Source organism: Bos javanicus, chromosome 1 (assembly GCF_032452875.1).
Source record: "Bos javanicus breed banteng chromosome 1, ARS-OSU_banteng_1.0, whole genome shotgun sequence".
NCBI classification, from domain to species: domain Eukaryota; kingdom Metazoa; phylum Chordata; class Mammalia; order Artiodactyla; family Bovidae; genus Bos; species Bos javanicus.
This window is the reverse complement of record NC_083868.1, coordinates 88,247,304-88,272,425: the sequence shown is the minus strand read 5'-3', so window position 1 is coordinate 88,272,425 and position 25,122 is coordinate 88,247,304. Positions and strand designations below refer to the sequence as shown.

General features: G+C 37.8%; 1 protein-coding gene and 1 long non-coding RNA gene across 5 annotated transcripts in view; one reads left to right on the top strand and one right to left on the bottom strand.

Annotated features, from left to right (window-relative positions):
* The window catches only part of LOC133246839 (uncharacterized), a 35,109-nt gene that overhangs the window by 6,942 nt on the left and 3,045 nt on the right, over positions 1-25,122 (top strand). The window lies entirely within an intron of this gene.
* Positions 10,639-25,122, bottom strand: part of ZMAT3 (zinc finger matrin-type 3) — a 38,909-nt gene continuing 24,425 nt past the window's right edge. For 3 of the 4 annotated variants that reach the window (XM_061415412.1, XM_061415414.1, XM_061415413.1), the window contains exons 3-6: positions 23,896-24,015; positions 20,609-20,775; positions 20,387-20,487; positions 10,639-18,084 (exon numbers count right to left, since the gene is read on the bottom strand). In XM_061415412.1, the coding sequence (XP_061271396.1) occupies positions 17,873-18,084; positions 20,387-20,487; positions 20,609-20,775; positions 23,896-24,015 (600 nt within the window). In that variant the 3' untranslated portion in view covers positions 10,639-17,872. The remainder of the gene's footprint in view (positions 18,085-20,386; positions 20,488-20,608; positions 20,776-23,895; positions 24,016-25,122) is intronic. The other variant, XM_061415416.1, reaches the window with a different exon arrangement.

Genomic DNA, 25,122 nt, shown 5'->3' with positions numbered 1-25,122 from the left:
ACAGTAGAATACATATTTTTTTTCAAGTTCTTCCAAAATATTTTCTGGACTATAAAACAAACCTCACCAAGTTTAAAAGAATTTAAATCAGGCAGCATTCTTAGACCACAATGGAATCAACTAGAAATCAAAAAATAGAAGTATAGGAAAATTTCCAAATACTTGGAAGCTAAGCAACACACTCCTCTTAAATAATCCATGAGTCAAAAAGGAAGTCTCAGGTGAAATTTTTAAAAATATATTAAACTGAACAAAAGTGGAAACACAATATCTTAGCACTAGAGCTGTGCTGAGAGTGAAGTTTATACCACTAAATGCATACATCAGATACAAGAAAAGAATCTCAAATTGATATTCCAAGCTCTGGCCTCAGCCATCTAGGAAAAGAAAAATAAAACCAAAGTTTACTTTGGGTTCAGGAAGGAAATAATAAAGAGAAGAAATCAATGAAGCTGAAAACAGAAAAACAATAGAGAAAAATCAAACACAGAACTAGTTTTCTGAAAAGATCAATAAGATCATTGAGCCTCTAGCAAGACTGACAAAGATTAAAAAGAGAGAAGACACAATTACAGGTAAAATGGACATAGAACTACAGATTCTGCAGCCAACAAAAGGATAATAAAGGGACACTATCTATTAGGAATGATGCTGGGAAAGACTGAAGGCGAAAGGAGAAGAGGGAGATAGAGAATGAGATAGTTGGATGGCATCACCGATTCAATGGAACTTAACCTGGACAAACTCCAGGAGAGAGTGAGGGACAGGGAGGCCTGATGTGCTTGCAGTCCGTGGTGTCACAAAGAGTCAGGCAGGACTTGGCGACGGAACAACATGTATTAGGAATAGTGTACATAAGAAACCTTGATAACTTAGACAAACTCATCCAAAGTACAGAGATTTTGCCAGGTTACTCATCTTAATAATCCCAGCAATAAGTTAACTAAAGCTTTAAAATGATATCTTCTGTTCATTTTCTTATGTTTTAAAACAAAAACCTTCCCTCTAAAACACTGTGGGCATCATGAACATCCCCGTCAGCTTCATCTTAGGTACATGTTTAAAAATGCAGATATCTGGACTCAAGCCCAGGTTAACCTACTCCAGACCCCTGAAGGGAGTCCACTGGACACTACTCATCTCAAGAAGCTTTAAGGCTAAAAGAGCCTGACTGTTTTCAGAATGTTATTCTTCATTCTTGTTCTAACTTTCACTGCCATCCCATGAGTGAAAGGTAATTGCCACAACTAAAGGGCTTTTAGCCTTGGTCCATAAGACAAAGAGGATGATGCAAACATGATTTTCACAAAACTAAACATGGGAAAAACCAGCCTCAGTGGAAAAAATGCAAATTCCCTTTCTGACATTTTTTCCCATTATCTTCCCCATATGTGCATCCACACTTCTGGTTGTTTTGTTTGTTTCGATTTAGGCTCCTGACTAAATGTGTTAATGTCGTAAGTTGAGTGCTACATTCCTGAATCAGGCACACTCCATCACTCCATTCAGCTATATTCCTTCTCATGTTGTGATGAATTGGTTGTGTATGTCCCCATGGGGTGGTTTATGAGATAAAAGACTCCCATAGACATCAAGAATATAATGTTTCTTTAATGTCAAGGATGTGAAAACTTTGAAGATAGCTATATAAAGCAGACAATAGCACAAATAGAAGCAAAACTTCCCAGGTCCCCCCACATTCCACAGAGAGATGCACAGCTGTGGATAAACCCTCCTGGGCATGAGAATTTGCTGAGCTGGAGACATCTTTTCCATTCTCATGGAAACCGGTGCCCCTCTGTTCTGGAAACCACCCAGACTATGCCAAACCACAAAGTACTCCCAAATCCTTCCTAGGTGTTTATAGCAATGCTGTGGAAAACAAAGATCCTTTTTCCAGAAGCATAATCCCCATGTTCTGGACAGTCCGAGGTCCATTCCTATTTCATTTTCAAAATATCTCAGCGTCTCAAGTGCTGTGTTTTTTGGAAGTGCCACAAGGAACACCAACCGTTTGGCAAAAGTAGAAGCTTAGTTGCCAAGTCTAGACAATGTGCAACAGGCAGGCATAGTGTTATTGATATTTTAGGAGCTTTTGAAAAACAAGACCAAGACCAATTTGCTCTTCCTTCTTTTTCTCACTTTCTAGTCCAAATCAAACAGGGTCACCACCTCTGATAATCACACTGGCTGTCTCTGTGTCCTGCTCCATCGAGAAGATTAAGGTCTTCTCAATTAACATCACCCATCTCGGCTTCCTTTTCCATACGTATGCTTTTCCTACATTACCTTCCCTTAAGAAGCAATAGAGCTTCCCAGGTGGTGCTAGTGGGAAGAGACCTGAGTTCGATCCCTGCATTGGGATCCCCTGGAGACGGGCATGGCAATCCACTCTAGTATTCTTGCCTGGAGAATCCCATGGACAAAGGAACCTAGTGGGCTACAGTCCATAGGGTTGCAAAGTCAGACACAACTGAGGCAACTTAGCAAGGCAAACAGCAATAAGACATCATGGTCAAGGGCATGAACTCTGAAACTAGACTACCTGGCGACCTGACTACATACCAGCTGAGTGATCTTGGGCAGTTACATAACCTTTCTGTGCCTCAATTTTCTAATCTGTAAAATGGGGGTCATAATAACACATACTTCACAGGATACAAGGATCCCTGTGAGGAAGTAAGGCTTATGCTTGTTAAATATTTTGGAAACACTTAGAACGTGCCTGGCACATGTTTGCTCTCATGACTCCTATCTCCAAGAATGAAGAATCCTCCTTTTGGCAGTAAGCACCTGCATCTGCACCCCAATGCCCTTCCCATCATCTCCAAGAGTGGGCTCCATCAGTATCTTCTTCCTCTGTCTGCAATTTCTCCCTCTCTCCTAGCTCTCTCTCCTTAGGCTTTAAAGATGCTCGAGTATGGAGGAGTTAAGGAAGGGTCCACAGAGACGTCTAAACTGAATCTGGCCTTGCAGGCCAAGTAGGAATTTGCTGATGGAAGGAGGAGTGCAGGGAATCAGCACAGGGCTGCATGAGTGAGGTTTCAAGCAAAGGAAACAGCACTACAGAGGGCTTTACTGCTGCATGGGGTATCTGAGGACTTGCTCAGGGTGGTCATCATGTAGAATACCTGGAAAGCGTTGTCACTCAGTTGAGCCCACCCCTTATGCGACCTCATGGACTGTGGCCCGCCAGGTGCCTCTATCCATGGGATTTCCCAGGCAAGAATATTGGAGCAGGTTGCCATTTCCTTCTCCAAGAGATCTTCCTAACCCAGGGATCAAACCAGGTCTCCTGTATTGCAGGAAGATTCTTTACCATCTGAGCCACCAGGGAAGCCCAGAATACATGGAGTGAGTCCCTAAAGGTGAGTCTCTAAGGCAGCATCACAGTTGCAAAGGCCTGAAGAACCAGGAAGGGAAGCTGAATGAATCAAGAGGGCTGGCTGGTTAAAAAAATCAGGAATGGCAGGAGGTCTTAGCCTTGGTGCCCACCTAAAAAACAGAGCCTGTGACAGGGGTTTAAGCACAAGCAGTTTATTTTAAGGAGATGTTCCCAAGGAATGAGAGTGAGGAACTGGAGAAAAAGTAAAAACAAGAGTGGGGAAAGCCAATCCAAGGTGCAGGAGGATCTGGTCCCTGTGGTGGAAAACTGCAGTTCTATTCCACTGGGGCCTCTCCAGGAGCTGTAGAGAATTACTATATAGAATTCAACTTGGAATTATCCCCTCTGAGACATAAAAACAGGGAGTATTTATCAACTGGCTCTTGATCCTCATTATTAATGGACTGCCGCATAGAGTATTAACACCTTGACACTCACAGGTTTGCACCTGTAACAGAAAGGTTAGAGAATTCCTTCCTGCACCAGCAGAGGAGCTGGGAGTTAGAGAGCAGGCTTATAGAACCAGAACCCCAGAGGAGTCCAATACGGTGGGGTTGGGGGTGGGGATAGGTGGTTGTTGCAAAGTGGAGAGCTCATGCTCCATCCAGTGGCTCAGCTGGTAAAGAATCCGCCTGCAATGTTGGAGACCTGGGTTCGACCCCTGGGTTGGGAAGATCCCCTGGAGACAGGAAAGGCTACCTGCTCCAGTACTCTTGCATGGAGAATTCCATGGACTGTATAGTCCATGGGGTCGCAAAGAGTCAGACACAACTGAGTGACTTTCAGATCACATGCCCCATCCAAAAAGGATAGCCACGATTCACAAAACATCATCTGATTTCTACAGAAATGCTGACCAATATAGCCAGAAATCCAGCTTCCTGGTCGCTCAGACAGTAAAGAATCCACCTGCAATGTAGGAGACGAGGGTTCAATCCCTGGGTTGGGAAGATCCTCTGGAGAAGGTAATGGCAACCCACTCCAGTGCTCTTGCCTGGAGAATTAGATGGAGAGAAGAGCCTGGTGGGCTACAGTCCATGGGGTCACAAAAGAGTTAGACACAACTAAGAGACTAAACAACAACAACAACAAAATGTCCACAAATCCAAATTTTATGTTAAATCTCTTGATCTTGGTCTCTTGAGAACTAATTCTAATTTTTCTAAAATACTGTGGGGCCAGACAAAACATATCTGCAAGACAAATTCAGTCATAGGCTGCTGGTTTGTGAGCTCTGCTTTAAGGCTTTGATTTAATTCTATGATAGTAGAACTTAAGTTTTAGGCATTGGGGAACCAGTGAAAGTTTTAAAGGAAAAGAATATCATGGCCAGGTTTTACTTAGGCCCCATCCTCAGATGTTTCACTTTTACTCTTCAGCGCATCAATCCATGATTCCAAAAGTGGCAAGCACTTGTGATAGGGCAATTATAAAGTAACATATAAATGTCTCTTGAAATCCAGCACAGACCACAGTTTTTCCTAACTAGCAGTGACTTTGCAGAATCCTTGAGCCCAAAGATGAATTCCTGTTTTCCTCACCAGCTACCAAGTGATAAAATGATGATCATGTGCGAAGAAACATGAAGCTGCTCATTCTCTTTCCTCGGTCCACTAAGATGGACTTGGCAGAGGAACATGTGGATGAAATATGGAACGGCATCAGGCAACAGCCGTTCTGAGAGCTCCCACCTTCAGGACACAATGAGCATTTCGTAAGGCCCCTGACGATGAACCCACTGGCTAGATACTGTCCTGCTAGCAATCAAAGAGAATTCCTACGAAACAAAATTCATCCTCCTCCTGCACAAGTGGACAAAGGGAACAGAAAAGTAGGGCATCACAATCAGCAAATGAAAATCCCCCAAGCTATTGACTGTGACCCATTGCACTGCTGCTGCTGCTGCTAAGTCGCTCAGTCATGTCCAACTCTGCGACCCCATAGACAGCAGCCCACCAGGCTCCCCCGTCCCTGGGATTCTCCAGGCAAGAACACTGGAGTGGGTTGCCATTTCCTTCTCCGAGTCATGAAAGTGAAAAGTGAAAGTGAAGTCACTCAGTCGTGTCCGACTCTTATCGACCCCATGGATTACAGCCCACCAGGCTCTTCCGTCCATGGGATTTTCCAGGCAAGAGTACTGGAGTGGGGTGCCATTGCCTTCTCCGACCCACTGCAGTAGACAAAAGGAAAAGGGAGACCTCGTGAGAAAGTAGAGGCATGTTTCTCATCCCCAGGAAAGGCTTTGCCTCATAGTTTTATCATCCTAAACAAGACACATATAACTAAAGTATCACTGCTTGCCTTTTAAAATACAATTCTGCTATACCAGTGAACTCTTCAACTTTGGTACTTTGTTTTCATTCTCTAAAATATATTTTTAAGCTGGAGTGAATTCATATCTAGTGAAACACCTGAGAGAATTTAGCAAATCTGGAATAGAGATGAGAATACATAGATGAATAAGAAGAACTATAATAGATACTGAAAGTAAAGGACTTAAAAATTTTCTCCAGCAACACATAAAAGCTACATATTTAGAGACACAGAGAAATTGGTTTGGAAGAATGCACAGTATGTTAATAGTACCAGGTACCTCTGGGAAGGAAAAAGTGGGGTGCGGAAATGGGGATTTTAAGGAGCATTTTCCCTTTCCGAAAGTGTTGGAATATTTGACAGTAAAAATGTATGTTATGTCTACTTGTGCGATAAGTCAGGTGAAAACCACCTAACCATCCATCGACAGAAGGATGAATTCAGACAGTGGGACACTATATACTATTTAACATGAATAAATTATAGCTACATGTATTATCATTCCCTGGTACCTCAGCTGGTAAAGAATCCGCCTGCAATGCAGGAGACCTAGGTTTGATCCCTGGGTTGAGAAGATCCCCAGGAGAACGGAACAGCTACCCACTCTAATATTCTGGCCTGGAGAATTCCATGGACTGTAGTCTATAGGGTCACAAAGAATTGGACACGACTGAGCAACTTTCTCATGTATCATCATAGATAAATCTCAAAAACAATAATGAGAAAAAAAGAAAACGACAGAGATATCTGTCTATTATGATGACATTTATATTGATTTTGAAATCATAAATAATACTATATATTATTTATGAATACATATGGTATTAATATAATTATGTACAAGAAATAGTAAATTCAAGATGTGGATTTATCTGGGGAGGCATGAAACTAAAATTGGGAAAAGGTACAGTGGGTTTCAGCTGAATCTGTACTTTAAAATATCAGAATAAAATGTGGCAAAATGCTAGGATTTGATAGTGCTGGTGAACTGGTTGATGAGTATATGTATGTCTGTTTAGTAATCTGCTCTACTTTGTATATGTGAAATAATTTTTAAAGTTTTTAATTTTTGTACATAGCAGCATTATTCACAATAGCCAAGAGGTAGAAACAGCCCAATGTCCATCAACAGATAAATGACAAACAAAATGTAGTATATACATACACTGAATACTATTCAGCCTATAAAGGAAAGAAATTCTGACATACACTACAACATGGATAAACATTGAGGACATTATGCTAAATGAAATAAGACAGTCACTAGAAGACAAAGACTGTATGACTTCGCCTACAAACGGAACCTAGTCAAATTCATAAAGACAGAGTAGAATGATGGTTGTCATGCTCAGAGGGAAGAGCATATTTTTAATGAGCTAAGGAGTTTCAGTTTGGGAAGATGAAAACAGTTCTGGAGTTGGGGGATGATGATAATTGCACAACAATATGAATGTACTTAATGATGCCACTGAATTGTAGACTTTGAAATGGTTAAAATGATACACTTTGTTATGTATATTTTACTACAATTTTAAAGTTCTTTTAATTTAAACAAATCACAACTCTCTCTCTCTATATATATATATATATTTATCTCCATCAACAAGTGAAAAGTGTTAGTCGCTCAGTCATGTCCAACTCTTTGCAACCCCATGGACAATAGCCTCCAGGCTCCACTGTCTCCTCCAGGCAAGAATACTTGAGTGGGTTACCATTCCCTTCTCCAGGGGATCTTCCCAACCAAGGAATTGAACCCAGGTCTTCTTCACTGTAGAAGTATTCTTTACCATCTGAGCTACCAGGAATGTCCATCAATGGAAGACCAAAACAAAAAGAAACTTTGGAAATCATACAAGGGAATACCACATAGTCAAAAAGAATGAGATCCACACTTGCTGGTCCAGATGGCTGCCAAGGCAAATGGGTCACTGGAAAAAGTGTACGGAATACCACCATTCATACTACGTTGCATATCTCTAGGAAAAAATATCTAAGAAATTGGTAACTGCGATCACCTCTGGGGAAGAAACAGGGGAGCATGAGTTTAGGGGTGAGATTAGGACTTACCTATTCAAAAACTCAACTGATTTTCCTTTTTTAAAAACCAGTTTTTCAATGATCAATTCTCTAAATTATCCATATGACCAAGAGGGATGAAATTAAATAATTGGAATTCACACCTAATACCCCAACTCTGAGTAGATGAATTTTAGAGAAGTTAGGTGGCATGCCCAAGAGCACGCAGGTGACAGAACTGGCTAGTTATCTTAGCATGCACTTATTTTAAGGATGCAAAATATTTAATAAAAGACTTTAAAGTATGTCTCTGTACTGCTAGTTTATTGAGGCAGAAAACAATATGTTCTCCAAAGCAAATTATGTTTGCTTAGTACCATGGAGTTTAGTTTGTATACTGTCAGCATGATTTACACATCTGGTAACATTTGCCCCTGTACCTAATTTTTAAAATTTTTCAACAATCTTCTTTAATGAGAGGTTTTTCTAGTCCTTTCCTTCTAGACTTTTGTTGATTATCATTTTAACAGTTTCCATGCTTGTTTTTCACAAACCCAAAAATGTGTGAATGATGGATTCTTTAAAGCAAAATAGACATTTTTAAAAACATCATAAATCCATACACATATATGCATACAGGAGCTTCCCTGGTGGCTCAGACAGTAAAGAATCTGCCTGCAATGCAGGAGACCCAGCTTCAGTCCCTGGGTTGGGAAGATTCCCTGGAGGAGGTATGGCAACTCACTCCAGCATTCTTGCCTGGAGAATCCCATGGACAGAGGAGCCTGACAGGCTCCATGGAGTCACAAAGAGTCAGACACAACTAAGAGACTAACACTTTCACTTTTCACATATGCAAATATATACAAACATATATATCCTGAATGCAGATCTGCTACATTCCTCACTCTGCACACTTTGGCAGCTAAAGCTGTAAAAGAATACACTCAGTATCTCCCAAAGACATACCTGCCTTTGCTTTGTGTATGGATAAAAACTCCTTCCCACCACTAGGTGGTTTTTAAGCCAAAGATCCTTCTTCAAAGATAGTGTACCAACCACATTCAAACAGTTAACTGTAAGATTTAGAGAGTCCACAGGGTGGCACTAGATACTTTTGGTCAAAGTCCATAACCTAGTAAGCTACTTCTAGAAAACAGGGATAGAAAAGGGCCTCCGGCATCAGCAAAGATTAAAAACTGAAGCTAATATGAAAGACATCTTGTTCCTGTCTGGAGGGATGGCTGCCAGCCAAAACACATTTGAAACTCTAATTATGTACTTAAAGACTTATCCAAAATGCCAAGCAGAAGTTACAGAGTGCCCGTGGAGGAGCATATTTCTTCCAGTGGCAAATTTCCATCTGTTCCTTTGGACATACTTCATTATAAGTATTTGATCATCTTAATACATATTTCCATCTACTCCTCCCTAATACACATCTCTCTCTCTCTCTCTCTCTCTCTCTCTCTCTCTCTCTCTCTCTCTCACACACACACACACACAATAGAGTATATTTTTAGGTAAATTTTTTTCCTTGTAGAGGGTAAGAACTCATAATCATATCTCTATTAAATAATATTTATACTTCAAAATAGTTACTTGCCTTTATCTTGTTTGCAGTTCCCAATTTTCAACAGTTTATGAATATCTCACAAGAGGAACAAAACTCAGTGGGTTCATCCTCACCTCAGATGATAAAAATCTTAAAACTTATCACAAAAAGACCTATTTCTGATCTTAACACTCTTATATCAATTCATAAGAGACTGCGAACATTTAGTGTCAATCCTCTCCACACAGGCAAGTTGAAAAGATAACACCCAGTGCTTGACCTTGAATAGATTTTCAGCAAACAAATAAGCCTTAGAAATGCCTGAAGAAAGAAAATCTGACAAGCTCAAGTGGTTAAAAACTATTTTCATGTTCATTATCATGACTTTAAGCTAAAAATCTCTTGGACATGATTTCATAAAATGTGCTGATGCCTTGAGTATTTTACAACACAGATAGATTCAATGAGCTCTGTTCTCTTCATTCAGAAACATTTTTTTGTGCAGACACAAGAATTTTTCCCACGACAGTAAGTGTATGTGTCTTGCATCCCGATTAAACAAAGCACAACAGCATCTTCCAGGGCTCTAACCTTTTTAAAATGAGCATTTAAGCTGAAAAGCACATTGCATGCTGTCAACCAGAGTGCTTCAAAGACCATTCCTCAATAATACATTGTGTATGTAAGCTGATTATATTTGCAAAAGTATTTTATATATGAACACCCAAAAGATTATTGGGCATATTTGCCTCTTAATATGTGTTTACTTCCAGAAGCAACAGTTACAGTCCTGCTAAGCAACTTTTCTCAGAATTTGAAGGAAAGATTAAACTTAAATCTAAAAATTAAATCTATCAATAAAATTGAGAACTTGCTCCAACTGAGTGAGGAGAACTCCAGCAATGGTAGAATGGGGTAGTGGTCAAATCTACCATTTTGGCAGGGTCAACTCTACTGCATGCCCAAGTAGGTGACAATATACTCTGAGTTCAAGAAAAAAGCTGTGGACTGTGGCTCAGTCATGTCTGCTGACTTTTTGTGACCCCATAGACCGTAGCCCACCAGACTCCTGTCCATGGGATTTCTCAGGCAAGAATACTGGAGTGGACTGACACTTCCTTCTCCAGGGAATCTTCCCAACCCAGGGATCAAACAGCGTCTCCTGCAAGTCTCTTGCATTGGAGGCATACCCTTTACCACAGAGCCACTGCAGAAGCCCCATGAGTTCTAGAAGCAGGTGGCAAATTACATGCAGATGGATAAAAGGTGAATCCTCAGCCATCAACCATCTGCATCAAAAATAACACCTCAGCACCTCAGTGCTGACGATGCACCTTCTTTCTTTGATCCCCAACTCACAACCAAATGATTTGCAGACAAGACTCAGAAACTCTTTTATTAAGGTGAACACAAAATGACTGCTATAATAACGTCAAGCCTTTATCAGAAATCAGTACATAAATGAGGATACACAGCCAAAATGAGCCATCAACAGAAGCAGTGTAAATTTTAAATAACTTTCAGGATTCTCTATGCAATATGCTTAAGAAAATAAAACCAAAAGAGCAATTTCAATTTCACAGTTCACAGTTGATTGGCTTCAATCCCAAGACATTTTTGTCATTTATGTAGCCTCAGAACACAGATTTCCAAAGTGATGACTGGCACAAAGCCCCAACAGCATACACAGATGTTAAATCCCTGTATGACATTTAGGGGAAATTGTAGGAAACAAACCCAATTTCATACAGTTCTGGCAGGCATTTTTCAGCTATATCCTTTATCAGAAACATCATTCTAGGGAAACAGTAAAAGCAATTTTAAAAGTTTGCCATGCCATTAAATGAAGGGTTATAAAGTTTCCCTTGGCTCCACGATTTTATTCTCTAATTTAAAACAATGAGCTAAAATGCAACATTAACAGTGAAAGCAAAATTAGTTTTGCTTCTGGATCTAGAGCATACATCAGAGAGAGGCAACTTATTGTCTTAGCAGACACACGGAATGCTTTAGAGCAGAGTCTGCCACACTCTAGTAAGGCATTTCAAAGCAGACACCCCATACCCAGACTAAATTACTATGGTCAGCTGAGGATATCACAAGGTGGACACCAATTAACACAGAATCAACAAGAAATTCTTACAAAATGACACACATTTACAAAACCACAGAAAGATGCTCAAGTACCAAAAGAAGGTAAAACAATGACCAGCCACTCTAAAAGTTTTGTTCCTGTAAATACCAGATTTTCAGAATAGAACAAGCCACTTTATATGTGCTTTGCACTAAGATAATATTGTTCATCCGGACACATGGGGTTTCTTTTCCTTAAAAAAATATATCATATAGAGAATATACATATAATCAATGATATAGAACATTTATTTTCACTAGTGAGGGGGTCACTTAAGCACTTACACAGAAAGAGTTATGAGTGAATCATGAAGGTTATGTAAATGTGAAAGGAAATCTGATAAAACCTGTATTATTAGTATTTAACAGCAAAGTGAGATTTTTAGCAGTTGCATTGACTTAATGAGAAACTATGACCATGGAAAAATCTTTTAAGTTCAAAGAATTGTAAAATGTCCAAAAAAATGAAAGTCTAATTAGTAAAAATACATAGTTTCATTTTAAGCGCCCTAAAGGGAGTGTTTATTTTGAAAGCCATGAATTTTATCAAAGAGCACAAGAATATGAATCCAGGATATCAAAATTTCAGTTCTGACTTACCCACTGAATCTTCATAATCTGCAACAAGTCACTTAAATTCTTCTGATTTTGTCCACAAAATAATTGGCATAAAAATAAAGGCATATGTCAATAATTTTTTCCTAAACAGTACTAGAGTAAAGCTAAAGATGGTTACTAAGGCTTACAATTTCAACAACTCATTGTACAGTACAATCATTTTTAATCCTGCTAATTATGGCTAAGAGAAAGCATGGGCAGTTACAATTCTCAGAGAATTCAAAGGCTTTAGATAAACGAATGGTTTCAACTTTCTAAACTACTCCATCTGTTCTTCTAGAGTTGTTTTAAACAGCTAATCGTCTGTGGGGCTGACCCTTTATGCCGCTCTATTCTCTGGTAGAACAGGTGAAAGTAGTAAAGCGAGAAATGATACCAGGAGAAAAACGCAGCCGCAGATTGAAATGAGGTATAAGCTGATTTAATAAACCCCAACCAGTAATTTACAGTTTTCTAAAGAAGCTGCATAGTTGAGCAAACATACATCAAAAAAGAGGGATAAAGAAAAAATTCTTAACACGAAGCTTTAAAATGTATGACAATTAAGCATTAAAATGACCAACACCAAAAAACTTCAGTTTGAAAAGGAGTTGTCTTCCCTCACTCTAAGCATATACAAAAACAGAAACAAGAAGGCTAAAGTCCACAGGAGAAAAAGACATATGTTAACTGGCTCAGGTTATCAACTTCATACACTGCTTGTTAAAAGATGTTAATATGTAAACAGATATTAAACTATAACTAATTATGCCTATGCTGAATTGTTTAGGCAAGTATCTGAAATTTACACTAAAATGTATATATTTTTAAAACTCCATTGTTCAACGGATAAACAGAGGGACAGACAAATATATGGTAATATAAGTACTGGAAAATGTTAATAGTAGAATCTAGTGCTAATATACTGTAAAATTCATTAAGTTTAAGGTACATTTAAAATTTCTCATAATAAACTGTCAAGAAAAATGTTAGTATTTCTGCAGTAAAATTAATTTAGCAGTGCATTTTAGAGACTCAAAGAGTACAGGCAATTTAGAATTTTAAATTCATTGAAGTAAGGAAAATTTTACTTTAAAACATCTTGAACCTGATTTGTGAAGATACCTGTTTTAAATGTAGAGATGAACCATAACAGCACAATGAATAAGTATTATGCATGACAGTCTTCAGTTCATGTGCAAATACATAATTCTATCCTCTCTACAGTATTAGATAAGACAGTATTTGAAAATGACACTGAAATAAAGTTTTTCCAAACATCAATATCAAGCTCTTCCCAATCCATCACACTATCGATCACTACATATAAATACAATGCAGATCAAAGTGGAAAAAAAAAAATCAATGACCGTTGCCAGCCTTGGACAACTGGATTCATTTTCAGGATGTATGGTTCCTGATTAATTATCACATAGTTTTACTCAATATCAAATTGAGATTGCATGAATAAAAAAAAAAGATGTAAAACATAGAATTCACACAAAGCTTTGTTATTCCAAGCTCCTATTTTATGCATTGTGACTAATGGCAATAATTCTATCATCTTTTCTTTCTGTGAAATGCTAAAACTTGCTAAAGGCACTCATAATCTGGGCTTAACAAAGACAGGGTCACATGGGACCATAAGCCAGTATTTTTTTGGTAGCTACCCAGAAGGGGAGTTGATAAATGATCCTCCCATTCATAGCGGCAAGACAAAGTCAAACAGCTATGAGTAGAAATGTCGTATGAGAAGCTATTTACACAGCTATTTGTCCATTTAGTAAGACTGACAGTGATAGCTCACAATGACAGGGGTCCACCACCAAAAAAATTAAAGCAACAAGACATCCTTTATGATGCATGAAACATCTAAATGGTGATTTGGCTGGTTGAAAAAAGAAAAGCCAGCAAGATGGAATCTTTTTAAAGTATCTGTTCAAAAGCCTGCATTAAACTTTTACCTATACTGACAAAACATTTCTCTACTTCTAAAGTAGCTCTGTTGTCTTTCGTATATGCCCCACCAAGTTTTTAAAAGGTCCTTCCAGCCTGTGTTCTGACACTGAGGAAACAAAACAGATTAGGTTCCAAATCCATCACTCTTAGGCCTCTCTGTAGAGGGCATTATGCAGAACAGTTACATGTCTCCCCTGACACAAGCGAGACTCGTTTTACATGGGTCACTGAACAGTCCTCCAACTGTCGTTGTTCATAGTCCCTGCTGATTCAGGAGTGAGGGAATCATTAAAACCACCATTAATCCTTCGAGTCTATCTACATATGAAGATTTAATCAGATACACAATATATATGTATATACACATACATGTGTATATATATGTATCTTTAATCCTAGTTCAAAGTATAGATACAAGCAAGCACACCAGTATTGTAGAACAGCTCTATAAAATAAGGTGGAAGATCTCATGCTTTCCTTTCAGCTGTTTAAGTTAGAGGGACATGGAGATGATCTCAGACAGCCATGATTGATTTTTCATTCAATCTCAGGGTTTCAAAAAATTCTAAATGGTTTTCTAAGTTTATCAACTAAGGAGAAGGGGCAACAGTGAGGAAGAGTTGGAGGAAGTTTTTGCAAATGGTATAGGACAGTTATTCACCTTGCAGATTTCAGTGCAATAAGAGACAAATAGACACACGTCATAAACAACATGCACATATTTACAAGTTATAATACAGGACATACAAAAACAAAACCAACAAAACATTTTCTGTTCATTGTGGAGTTGGAAGGATCACATGGCACACTCAGCTCTGTAACTGAGTATTTTTGAAAAAACACTTCGAAGACATAAGCAATCTAATCTTTTAATCGGAACACCAAAATTTTTCCTTTACATCTTCTTGCCCTCGATATTTTAGAAGAGTTTCTAATTGTTATCTTCAACATTGATTTCTGAATGACAAAGTACATGAAGATATTCACAGAGAAGAGACTTTGATGCTCTGCGTTCTTCTTGTAGATCTAGAACTAGAATCTACTTATTTGACTAAAGGTTTTCCATCGGTTAGGCCTCTGTCCATCCTTGTATACAGTACGTAAAAAGATATTAATGTGATTCCTGGGGAGCACAGGGTGCAAATTCTAAAGGATATTACAGAGCAGGACCTGATTTTACTAAACGAAACTGACAGAGATCACATACCACTGAGTGCAGTACTAACAGCCTTCTTTGACAGGAAAACAACAACACTGTCCATAAGGAATGCATGAGCATGAGAAACTGTAGCATGCAGAGGTGTATTTACCTATGCATTTCCTTTCTGACACCTCTGTCACCATCTGTTTCACCTATGGAACACAGGAGAATGTTGCAAGGTAACAAGCCCAAAACACAACCCACTGTCATAGAGATTTGTGATTCTTTTTTTGGATGTGTATGTAACCTTTATAAACATGGAAGTTATTTATCAACTGCTAGAGTTTGGAAAGTAAGGAGCAAACCCAGCTATTGTAGGCAATATGGTTTCTAAGGTGTCATATAAAGCAAACATCAGTCTTGTTTAGTGCAAAGAAATAGAACAAGTAAGAAATAACACTATAAATCTAACTTTTTTCTTTAAAAGAAAATGCGTTTATGCATTCATAACATCCATTAAGAGCACTGAGAGACTAGAAACCTGAATATGCAAGGCCAGGAAAAACACCAAGGCCTTAAGTCCACTGCTATTACATATATAAAACGAAATTGTTAAGTGGGGACAGTAGAGAAGATCATTCCATTAATTTTATCTGCAAAGAAAAAACTGAAAGTGGATGAATGCCACTTGTATAAAATGTAAATTCTTATCCACAATCTTTTACTGTTATCTAAGGATTCAATGAAATCTTCTCTATGGAATCACATAAAACTATACATACATAGATTTATATATGTGTGTGTACTTATACAACTACATACATATATACACACACATACATATACATGTGTATACATATATGTAGTCACACACAGAGAGGGGAAAAAAGAATTTTTAAATAATCGTAGAACCATGTGGCCAGCACTGTCATATTAAAATCTACCAAAAAATTACACTTAGCAGCAAAATGAGTAACCTACTAATCAATAAGAGAAGCTCTAAATTGCTCTAAAATAATCAATTATACTTCATAGCTTACTGCAAAAAGTGTTATTATACTGATTCACAGGTCTCGATAGAACTTCAACAGAACATTATTTCATTCTTCTGCTCCTGGGAGAAAATAAAACTACTAAGTAATTCTACTTTTAGAATTAAAAAACCATGACTTCAACAGAAGGGTAACTTGAGAGTGTACCAGAGAGTGTACCAGTGTACCAGTATCACAAAACTTAATTTTAAATATGGGTCTAGATAATTCAAAAATTGTTCAGCAGTACTAAAGGAATGGAATGATGATTATAATTTTCCTTCTCCTTATCTTTTTGCCGATAGAATTTTTAAGGAAAAATAGGAGTTTTATTTTTAATTAGTAATATAAGCAATCAAAAGTGAATTTACCATAGTGCAAAGATATTGCTCAATATAAACTTCTATGAACATGGCCTTTCAAAAGGAGTATGGATGAGCACCCATCTTATCCATGTAAATATAGTAAATAAGTAAAATACAGTTAGTGAAAGTTCATAGAATCCTCCATTGGTTAATCTAGACAAAATACTAGAGCTTCTCATTTTAAAAACAAAAAGCAAAAATAATAATACTGTTCTAATTATCAGATATGAAAGTAATCTATATTTTTATTAATCTATATCTTCAAAGAAGCTGAATTATAAAGAATAATGCCAAAGTTCAGGTATTTTTCTATTGGAAATGCTACTAAAATTTGATTAACTGTTTTAAAAAAATTCTTTTCTTTCTTGGAAATAGTAAAGTAGTGATATTTTTCAGGACAGTCTACAAATTAGCAAGACAATGAAGAATGTGAGTATAATTTAAGGATCTATCTAAAAAGTCTATCAAAACAAATATCAAGGGTTCTGAACTTACGGTTGAAACCATCACATAAGTGCATGTTATCATCATGAAGTAACTCTAAGTTGAAAAATCAAATACATTTCATTTCCCAACACCAGCTGAAAAAAATATATTTAAAAAAATCACATCTATCCTAAACTTATTGGATATTTAAATATGGGGCTTGGAAAACCTACAACACCGTTCTGGGACATGAAAATGAGCTAATTGGATAAGCTAATTCAACTGGGGGAGAAAAAAAGAGGAGAAAAGAAGGTGAATTTAAATGTGCGAAGTTCACAACTGAAAATCAAGTTTCGCTATCTGGAAGTACACAAACACATTAGAAGTGTCTGAATCCACGAGAACCTGCATTTCAATAAGGAAGGGACATGATAAACAGAAAACACTGTTCTGGGCAAGATTCTAATGCAGTTTCCATAGTATATCCTACTGACAATTCATTGAGTTGAGATGGTAGTTCCAAAGAAACCTTAGAAAACTAAAATCTTTGCTTACCTGCTTTTACTGTGATCTGAAGCAAAAACTCGATAAAATTATTTAACAATACATAACACTAACACTGTAAAAGAATATGAAGTTTTTAAATAGTTAAAGCTCTATGTGGTCAGGCTACTAGTTGACCAGAACTTGGTCAAGATAAAAAGGTATGTCTCATGGGGTAGGTAGGTCACAGGCTTAAAGCAGCTCAACACAACTGACCTGAAAAAGCATCATGACTTAAGCACATTCTCTTCCTTCCCCAATTCTGACACCTTATGGTACCACTGCAGGTTATATGTATAAACATTAAGCAGAGGAATGTACTCATATCAAAAGAACCACAAAGCAGGGCATGTTGACATAAGGCGAGCAACAGGCAGGACAAGCTGCTCTATCTGAATATGACAATCCCTATACGTAGCCCAGATTCTCCATCTCATTCCTGTACCGCTGTTCAGACACCTTGCTTTTATGTTGCTTGCTCTCTAAATGCTGCCGGAATTCCACCTCTTCGCCAGCCCCGACATTACACATGGAGCAGTAAAACTGGCCGCTTGGAGTAACACACATGGCCAGATCACGTGGAATTCTCTGCCGAGAGCGGGGATTGAAGTAAGGACCTGCTGAAACAAAGAGACAAAAGTAATATATTCACTTCAAAATACTCACTAAGCAAATGATGGTCTGACCAATTACCACTGTAATTTGTAATTCTAACCTCAAAGTATAAAATTCACAGATTCCTAGTTTGAAAAAAATGGGAAGTTAACAGGTTTTTTTAAATTACAATTTTATACAGGTTCAGTCTAAAAAGCTAAAATGACTCTTCCAACTATTGTCAGAAATGTTACTGTGGAGCAAACCCAAACTCTAAATGGCAATGTCTTTAAAAAGTGAATATAATTTTAGAAATACTTTCATTTCTAAGCATTATATCAAAAGTTATATCACTATGCTAATACTTTAATCCAAAAATTCTACTTCTAAGAATTTCACTAAGAAAATGTTGATAATTTTTGCATAGAGATTTATCAATGAGGACATTTATTTAACTAGAGTTTATAAAAGTTTTTTGGGGGAGGGTAAGGATAAAGGAAAGATCCAAACATACAACTCATGTATAATATGTATATCATATAAGAAACGAATCGCCAGTCCAGGTTCGATGCATGATACTGGATGCTTGGGGCTGGTGCACTGGGATGACCCAGAGGGATGGTATGGGGAGGGAGGTGGGAGGGGATTCAGGATGGGGAACACGTGTACACCCGTGGAAGATTCATGTTGATGTATGGCAAAACCAATACAATATTGTAAAGTAATTAGCCTCCAATTAAAATAAATAAATTTAAATTCAAAAAAATCATAGTAATGAATGTAATGAAAAACTAAACAGTCACTAAAAACAATGCTATAGAAAACTCTGTAATTACAATTTTTGATTATAATATGCCATTACACTGAACAAGAATATCACAAAATATGATCACATGTCCATTTTAACAGAAGTAATATACACAAAAATGTTGATGGAATTATTGATAATTTTATTTTCTTTTTTTATATAACTGACTTAAGTTGGACCATTAGCTCAATACTTTTCTGCTTTCCTACTATAATAATAAACATTTAAGGCTTTTCTCAAAATGTTACTTAGACTACATGCTACAAATTTTGATACATTTTTATTACAATTTGATTCTAAGAATGTTCAATCACCAGTATGATTTTTTCTTTGGTGAGAGAGTTATTTAGAAATGTTTTAAAACTTCCAAATACATAAAAATGTTGTGTTTTTAATATTATTGACATCTCATTTACTTGTACTCTGATCCAAGAACATAAGTCTAAATGGCCTTCTGTCCTAAAGGTTTTTGTTTTCTTTTTTTTTTTTAATCTAATGCTAAGACAGCTATTCTGGCTTCCTTCATTTCAACTGAATATTTTCTATCTAATCTTACAATTTTCTTTTCACTGGAACTTTAACTTTACATTTATTGCAACAATGATAAATGTTTCAGACTTTCATGAGACTTATTACATTGTGTTCTATATGTCCCCTTTTTCTATGCTTCTTTTGCCTTTCCAATCAATTTGTTGTTTGTTTTACTGTTTACATGATTGACCTCTGCTCATATGTGTGTGCACTGGAGGCTGGGGTAGGGAAAGGATGAAGGACTACTCTCCCTACTGAAGATGATCAGAAAATGCAGAAAATATTCCTATCAACTAGTAATTGTGAACTAAAAGTATGTATCAATCACTGAGGAAGCATTTGCAAAACACACACACGTCTGAGTCCCACTCTAAATTTACTGACTGAAAATCTCTAAGTCATGGTTCAACTATGTGTATTTTATAAAAAATTCCCCAGATAATCTGAGTCACTCCCCTGGTTAAACACCACTGCTACCATTTTTATTTTCCCTAATAACTGAGGATTTAATGTGGTGCAGCCTGAAACCAAATATTTCGTTTTTATACTACATTTAAATATCTCAGCTGGCAAATACCATAAGTAACATAAAGGCACTACGATAAGACACTTTAAAACACAGACTCGGTTATGTGAAATTCTTGTAAATTGAAGTATACTTCAACTTTTTTAAAAGTTGCATTTTGGGTCTTAGAACCCAAGGATGTATCACCTTTCCATTTAACTCATTTCTTATTCTTGGTTCTTTGAAATAAAGTCATATTCTTGATGTAAAAAAAATTAAATAAAATCAAAATAAATAATACACTAAATAGGAAATAAATAAATAAGACCTGAAATAAACACCAGCTTGAAAAGCCACTAGACCTATTCCACAAAACGAAAGCTAATCCCAAATTCTCAGGGCTATCTATTACCACTAAAGGAAATAAAAATAGTGGACACCATTTGCAAAACATAGCCAAGGCATGTGAAAAGCCACAGAATACCTGAATTATTCTGTACTGCATACATATTTCTCCTATTAGGCATCATCTTATATTCATTCCCTTCTTTTCGGGTCCGCCGTTGACCGACCTCTGAGGAGTCTCTGGAGAAGAGACATTTTAAAAGAGTGAGACTTCTAAACAAGGCTCCCTTTCAACTCTTTTTCTCTAGAGACAGTGAGTCTCACATAACACTCTGGCCTAAGAGAAAACGGCAATACCTACGAGAATGAGTTACTCTGAGCTTCCGCCAGCCGCAGCCTCTTGGCATGATTCTTGCCTTGATAGTGAGCCTGGGCCACAGCCGGAGAACTGAAGGAGGCATCACAGAGCTTACAGTAATCATTTTCTGTGGCCAGGATCACTCTGCCTCCAGGCTTAAAGGAGCCCATCTGACAGCAAAGACACAACAAACAAGGTTTTAAAGTGTGGACTCTGTTCTCTTCTCAAAGTTCCTTCCTTCTAAGAGCTGAAAAATAACCCATTATGGCATGACCATAAGCACTCAGCTTTATAAGGACAGGAAATTGTTCGTTTCAGAAAGAAAGAGGAAAAGACTGGGAGACACTTAATTGTGGTTTTGCATTACAATCACCTGTGTACCAAGCTGATGAATGCCTCACTGCTATTTTCATTGAAGAAATTTCAGAAAAGAAGTTTAAAAACCCAGCAAGGAAGATTTAGGGCAGCACAGGTAAGGTCTAAACTCACATTACCAGAGAGAAAAAGTCTTCCCAGAATCCATTAACAAGCATGTACTAAATGCCTACTATTTATAGGGCTTGCAACCTAATACAAAAGTGACACACAGATATGTATAAAAACTAACCCTCTATCCTCAGAGTCTATAAATTAGCTACAGATATAGTATGTGTAGGAGCAGGAACTGGCAACCCACTCCAGTATTCTTGCCTGGAGAATTTCATGGACAGAGGAGCCTGGCGGGCTACAGTCCCTGGGGTTGCAAAGAGTCAGACCCGACTGAGCAGCTAACACATACAGAGAGAGAGAGAGAGACAGAGACAGAGAGACAGAGAGAGAGAGTGTGTGTGTGTGTGTGTTGCTCAGTTGTGTCCAATTCTTTGGGACTCTACGGACTGTAGTTTGCCAGGCTCCTCTGTTGACGGAATTCTCCAGGCAAGAATACTGGAGTGGGTACCGTTCCCTTTTCCAGGGGATCTTCCTGACCCAGGGATCAAACCCTGGTCTCCTGCTTTGCAGGCAGATTCTTTACCATCTGAGTCATCAGGGAAACCCACAGATACAGTATAATTTGGGGGAAATAACCAGCAGGTCCAGACAACTGTATTCAGGCTGGGAAACAGTTAAGGGAAACCTAACACAATCCCTGGAAAATAGTATGCACTCAGTTAACTACTGCTGGGTTAACAAAACACGCCAAACTAGATTTTGGCTAAAGAATCAAATATGCAATAAAGAATCTGGAAAGTGTGTCATATCAGGACCAGCTGAAGCAAACAGCATTGTTTCACCTGGAAGAGAAGATTTTCTGGGGACAGGATAACTGTGTTCAAAAATCATAAAGATTTGTGCTATGAAAAAAGCCCATGGTTGTTTGCCCAGAGGGGTGGAACCAGCTGAAAACAGTCTCTAAAGGAAGGAGCCATCCAATTCTCGAGCAGCCTTCAAGAACTGGCACTGGGAAAACTCCTCAGCCTGAAGATCTCTCTGCATATTCTGCTGTCCTCTGATTCTGTTTTTAACGTATCTCATTTACCACACAAATTCAGGAGGATAGAACAGTGGATACTGCTATCCACATCATAAGGACTGACAATCAGAAAAGTAAAATTACACCATGGTGTTTAGGAGTAGAGGTATAAGGTCAAGAAAAATCATTGCCCCACTTTACAAAATTTGTACCACCACAAACAAGTTATCTGGCTTCCCTGGGCTTATAATAAACCTCCAAGTGAGACCGATGCTGCTGGCCCATGGAGCACACATTGAGAAATAAGTCAATACCTCTGAGTTGTTGCAAGCATTAAATGAACTTAAGGCCAAGAAGGAGGCAAGGAAGGAGCCATGGGCACCCAATATAAGGAAGCATTAGAAAACTTAGCAATCAGGATGAAAAAATACTTAGTGGAATATTTTCACAAATCAAAAAACTGCCATACAGCCAACAAAATCAATGAGAAACAAAATATCAAAATTTTAAATAAAGACAGGATCAGCAACAGTGTCATGCCAAACCATATTGCAGCCTAAGGCAAAAGGAAAATCAATAACACTTATCCTATCTTTAAGTTTTTGCCATTTTGTTCACTACTGACTTTTTCACATTAATTTTGCATTTTAAAAATATATTATTTATCTTGATAACTGAGTATTTTAGCTCCCTCTTAAATTCTGTGCCTAAGTCAAGTACATCCCTCATCTCACTCTCGTCCCGGGGCTGAATGAAGTACTGTCTGAAAAGTGCTTAGCAGAGTACCTGGCATCAAAGTGATTATTAATTATTATTATTATTTATGACCTAAGGGGCTTCCCTGATGGCTCAGTGGTAAAGAACCTGCCTGCCAATCCAGGGTTCAATGGGTTCAATCCCTGGGTTGGGAAGATCCCCTGGAGAAGGAAATGGCAACCCATTCCAGTACTCTTGCCTGGAAAATGCCATAGACAGAGGGGCCTGGTGGGCTATAATCCATGAGGTCTCAAAGACTCAGATACAATTGAAAGACTGAGCACTGAGCACACACATTTATGACCTATAAAAAAAATAATACTTCAAAGATAGATTAGAATCCATATTGCAGAAAGTACTAAAATACAGGAATATCTTGCCTCAAACACCTGTCTCCCAAAGAGTAAATGGAACTTGGCTCTCAAGTGTGGGTCATGATACCAAAGTCCAGGAAGAGTGTATACAGGCTCTCTGTACAGAAGAAAGGGGCAGCTTCAAGAAACTGATCTTGCTGGAAGGCATATATAAAGTCAATGGGGGAACTTTTCTGGTGGTCCAGTGGTTAAGACTTTGCCTTCCAATATAGGAAGCACAAGCTTGATCCCTGGTTGGGAAGCTAAGATCTGACATGCCTCATAGCCAAAAAAATTCATAAAACAGAAGCAATATTGCAACAAGTTCAATAAAAACTTTAAAAAACGGTCCACATAAAAAAAAATCTTAAAAAAAAAATAAAGTCAGTAGGATTGATCACAATCGAGATAAATGTTTAAAAATCTTTCTTTTCATTCAGGGCTTTATGTAGACATTCAGGACCATTTAACCTAGAATTTTCAAATATGCATACAGAAAGCCTCATGAAATAATTTTGTTTCATCACTTCATGAACCATAACAAAATCCAATGAGAAGTCTTCAGATTCATGAATTTTTGCATTAAATCCAGTTATCAATGAGCTAAAAGCACCAAGAAGGGCATTTTAGGAGTACTGGCTCAGCTGTACCTTGATGGACACACAGATGACAAACTTCATCCATGACCACCTGTGCACGGGACAGCTCCCACCCCGACACTCCAGTCTTACCTGCTGAGGGACTGAAACAGCTGGAGCAGCCACAGCTTCCACTGCATTGCTCATTCTGGCAGGAGGAGGACAGCTATTGGCTGCATAGTAATTTCGAAGTTTCTTACCATGATTTTTACCCTAGAAGTAAAATGAAATGAGTAATTACAGTGAGGAAGATGTATCAAATTGATTTAACATATTTACTAAAAAAGAAAAAAATACATGTTATTCTTTCAGAGATATGCAACAGTGGGGTAAATAGTAGGTAGACTTGCTTATTACATCTTAAAGTAGAAGACTCTACTCTTTGACTGTAACAGAATGATTAAATTTATCTGGGAGAGATAAGCGAACAAAGTCAAAAGACATTAATTTCCTATATATTTCAGGAAAACAACCATTTTCTAGTGATGTGTCCTCTCCCAACTTGTTGCCATTCATACGCCACTGCCTAAATATGAATTTTATGACACTCTGATCTAATCTACTTTAGAAGTCAGTAATGAAATGGATAATCCAATTACTTTTACAAAAATAGCATTTACAGAGTATCTTTTTACTTACAAAGAACTCTCCTGGGCATTAGCTCATTTGCCACTCACAAAAATCCTGAAAGAGGAATCTGTTAATGTTATTCATATATGACAGTTGAGACACTGCAATCCAGGCAGCATAGAGAACTTGCTTCCGACACCTTCACGAGGCCTAGCAGTGGGGTTGCAGCGTGAGGCTAGCCTTCTAAATCCAAAGCAAGACCCTTTTTCATACAGCATGATGGCTTCAGGATACACTGTGAACCTCTATTAAAATGGATTTGCCTCTCTCATCACGTTTCCTTTAATTTATCATTCTCAAGCTTATGGCTGAGCTGATAAAAACTGGTGGGAAGGGGCAGTCCAAAAGCATCCTAAATAAGGGTTAAACTGTATATTATTCTTTAAACTGCACTGTAAAAACAAAACATGTAGGCAAATATTTATATACCATCTACTAAATATGCTGAACCCTAGAAATAAAAAGGACTAGCTAGCATATGGTCTAGAGGAGGAGACAAATATGTAAGTAGTTAAAGGAATGAGTGAAATTCCACCTTATGGCCCCTGAAATGCCATAAAGGTGCTCTTACCATTATCACAGTGACTTCCAGGGAGTCAAATCCAGTGATCACATGTGTGCCTTTATTACACTGTAACTCTAAGAAGCACGATAGTATTGATACTCCTTCCTTCTATCATCTTCTATGAC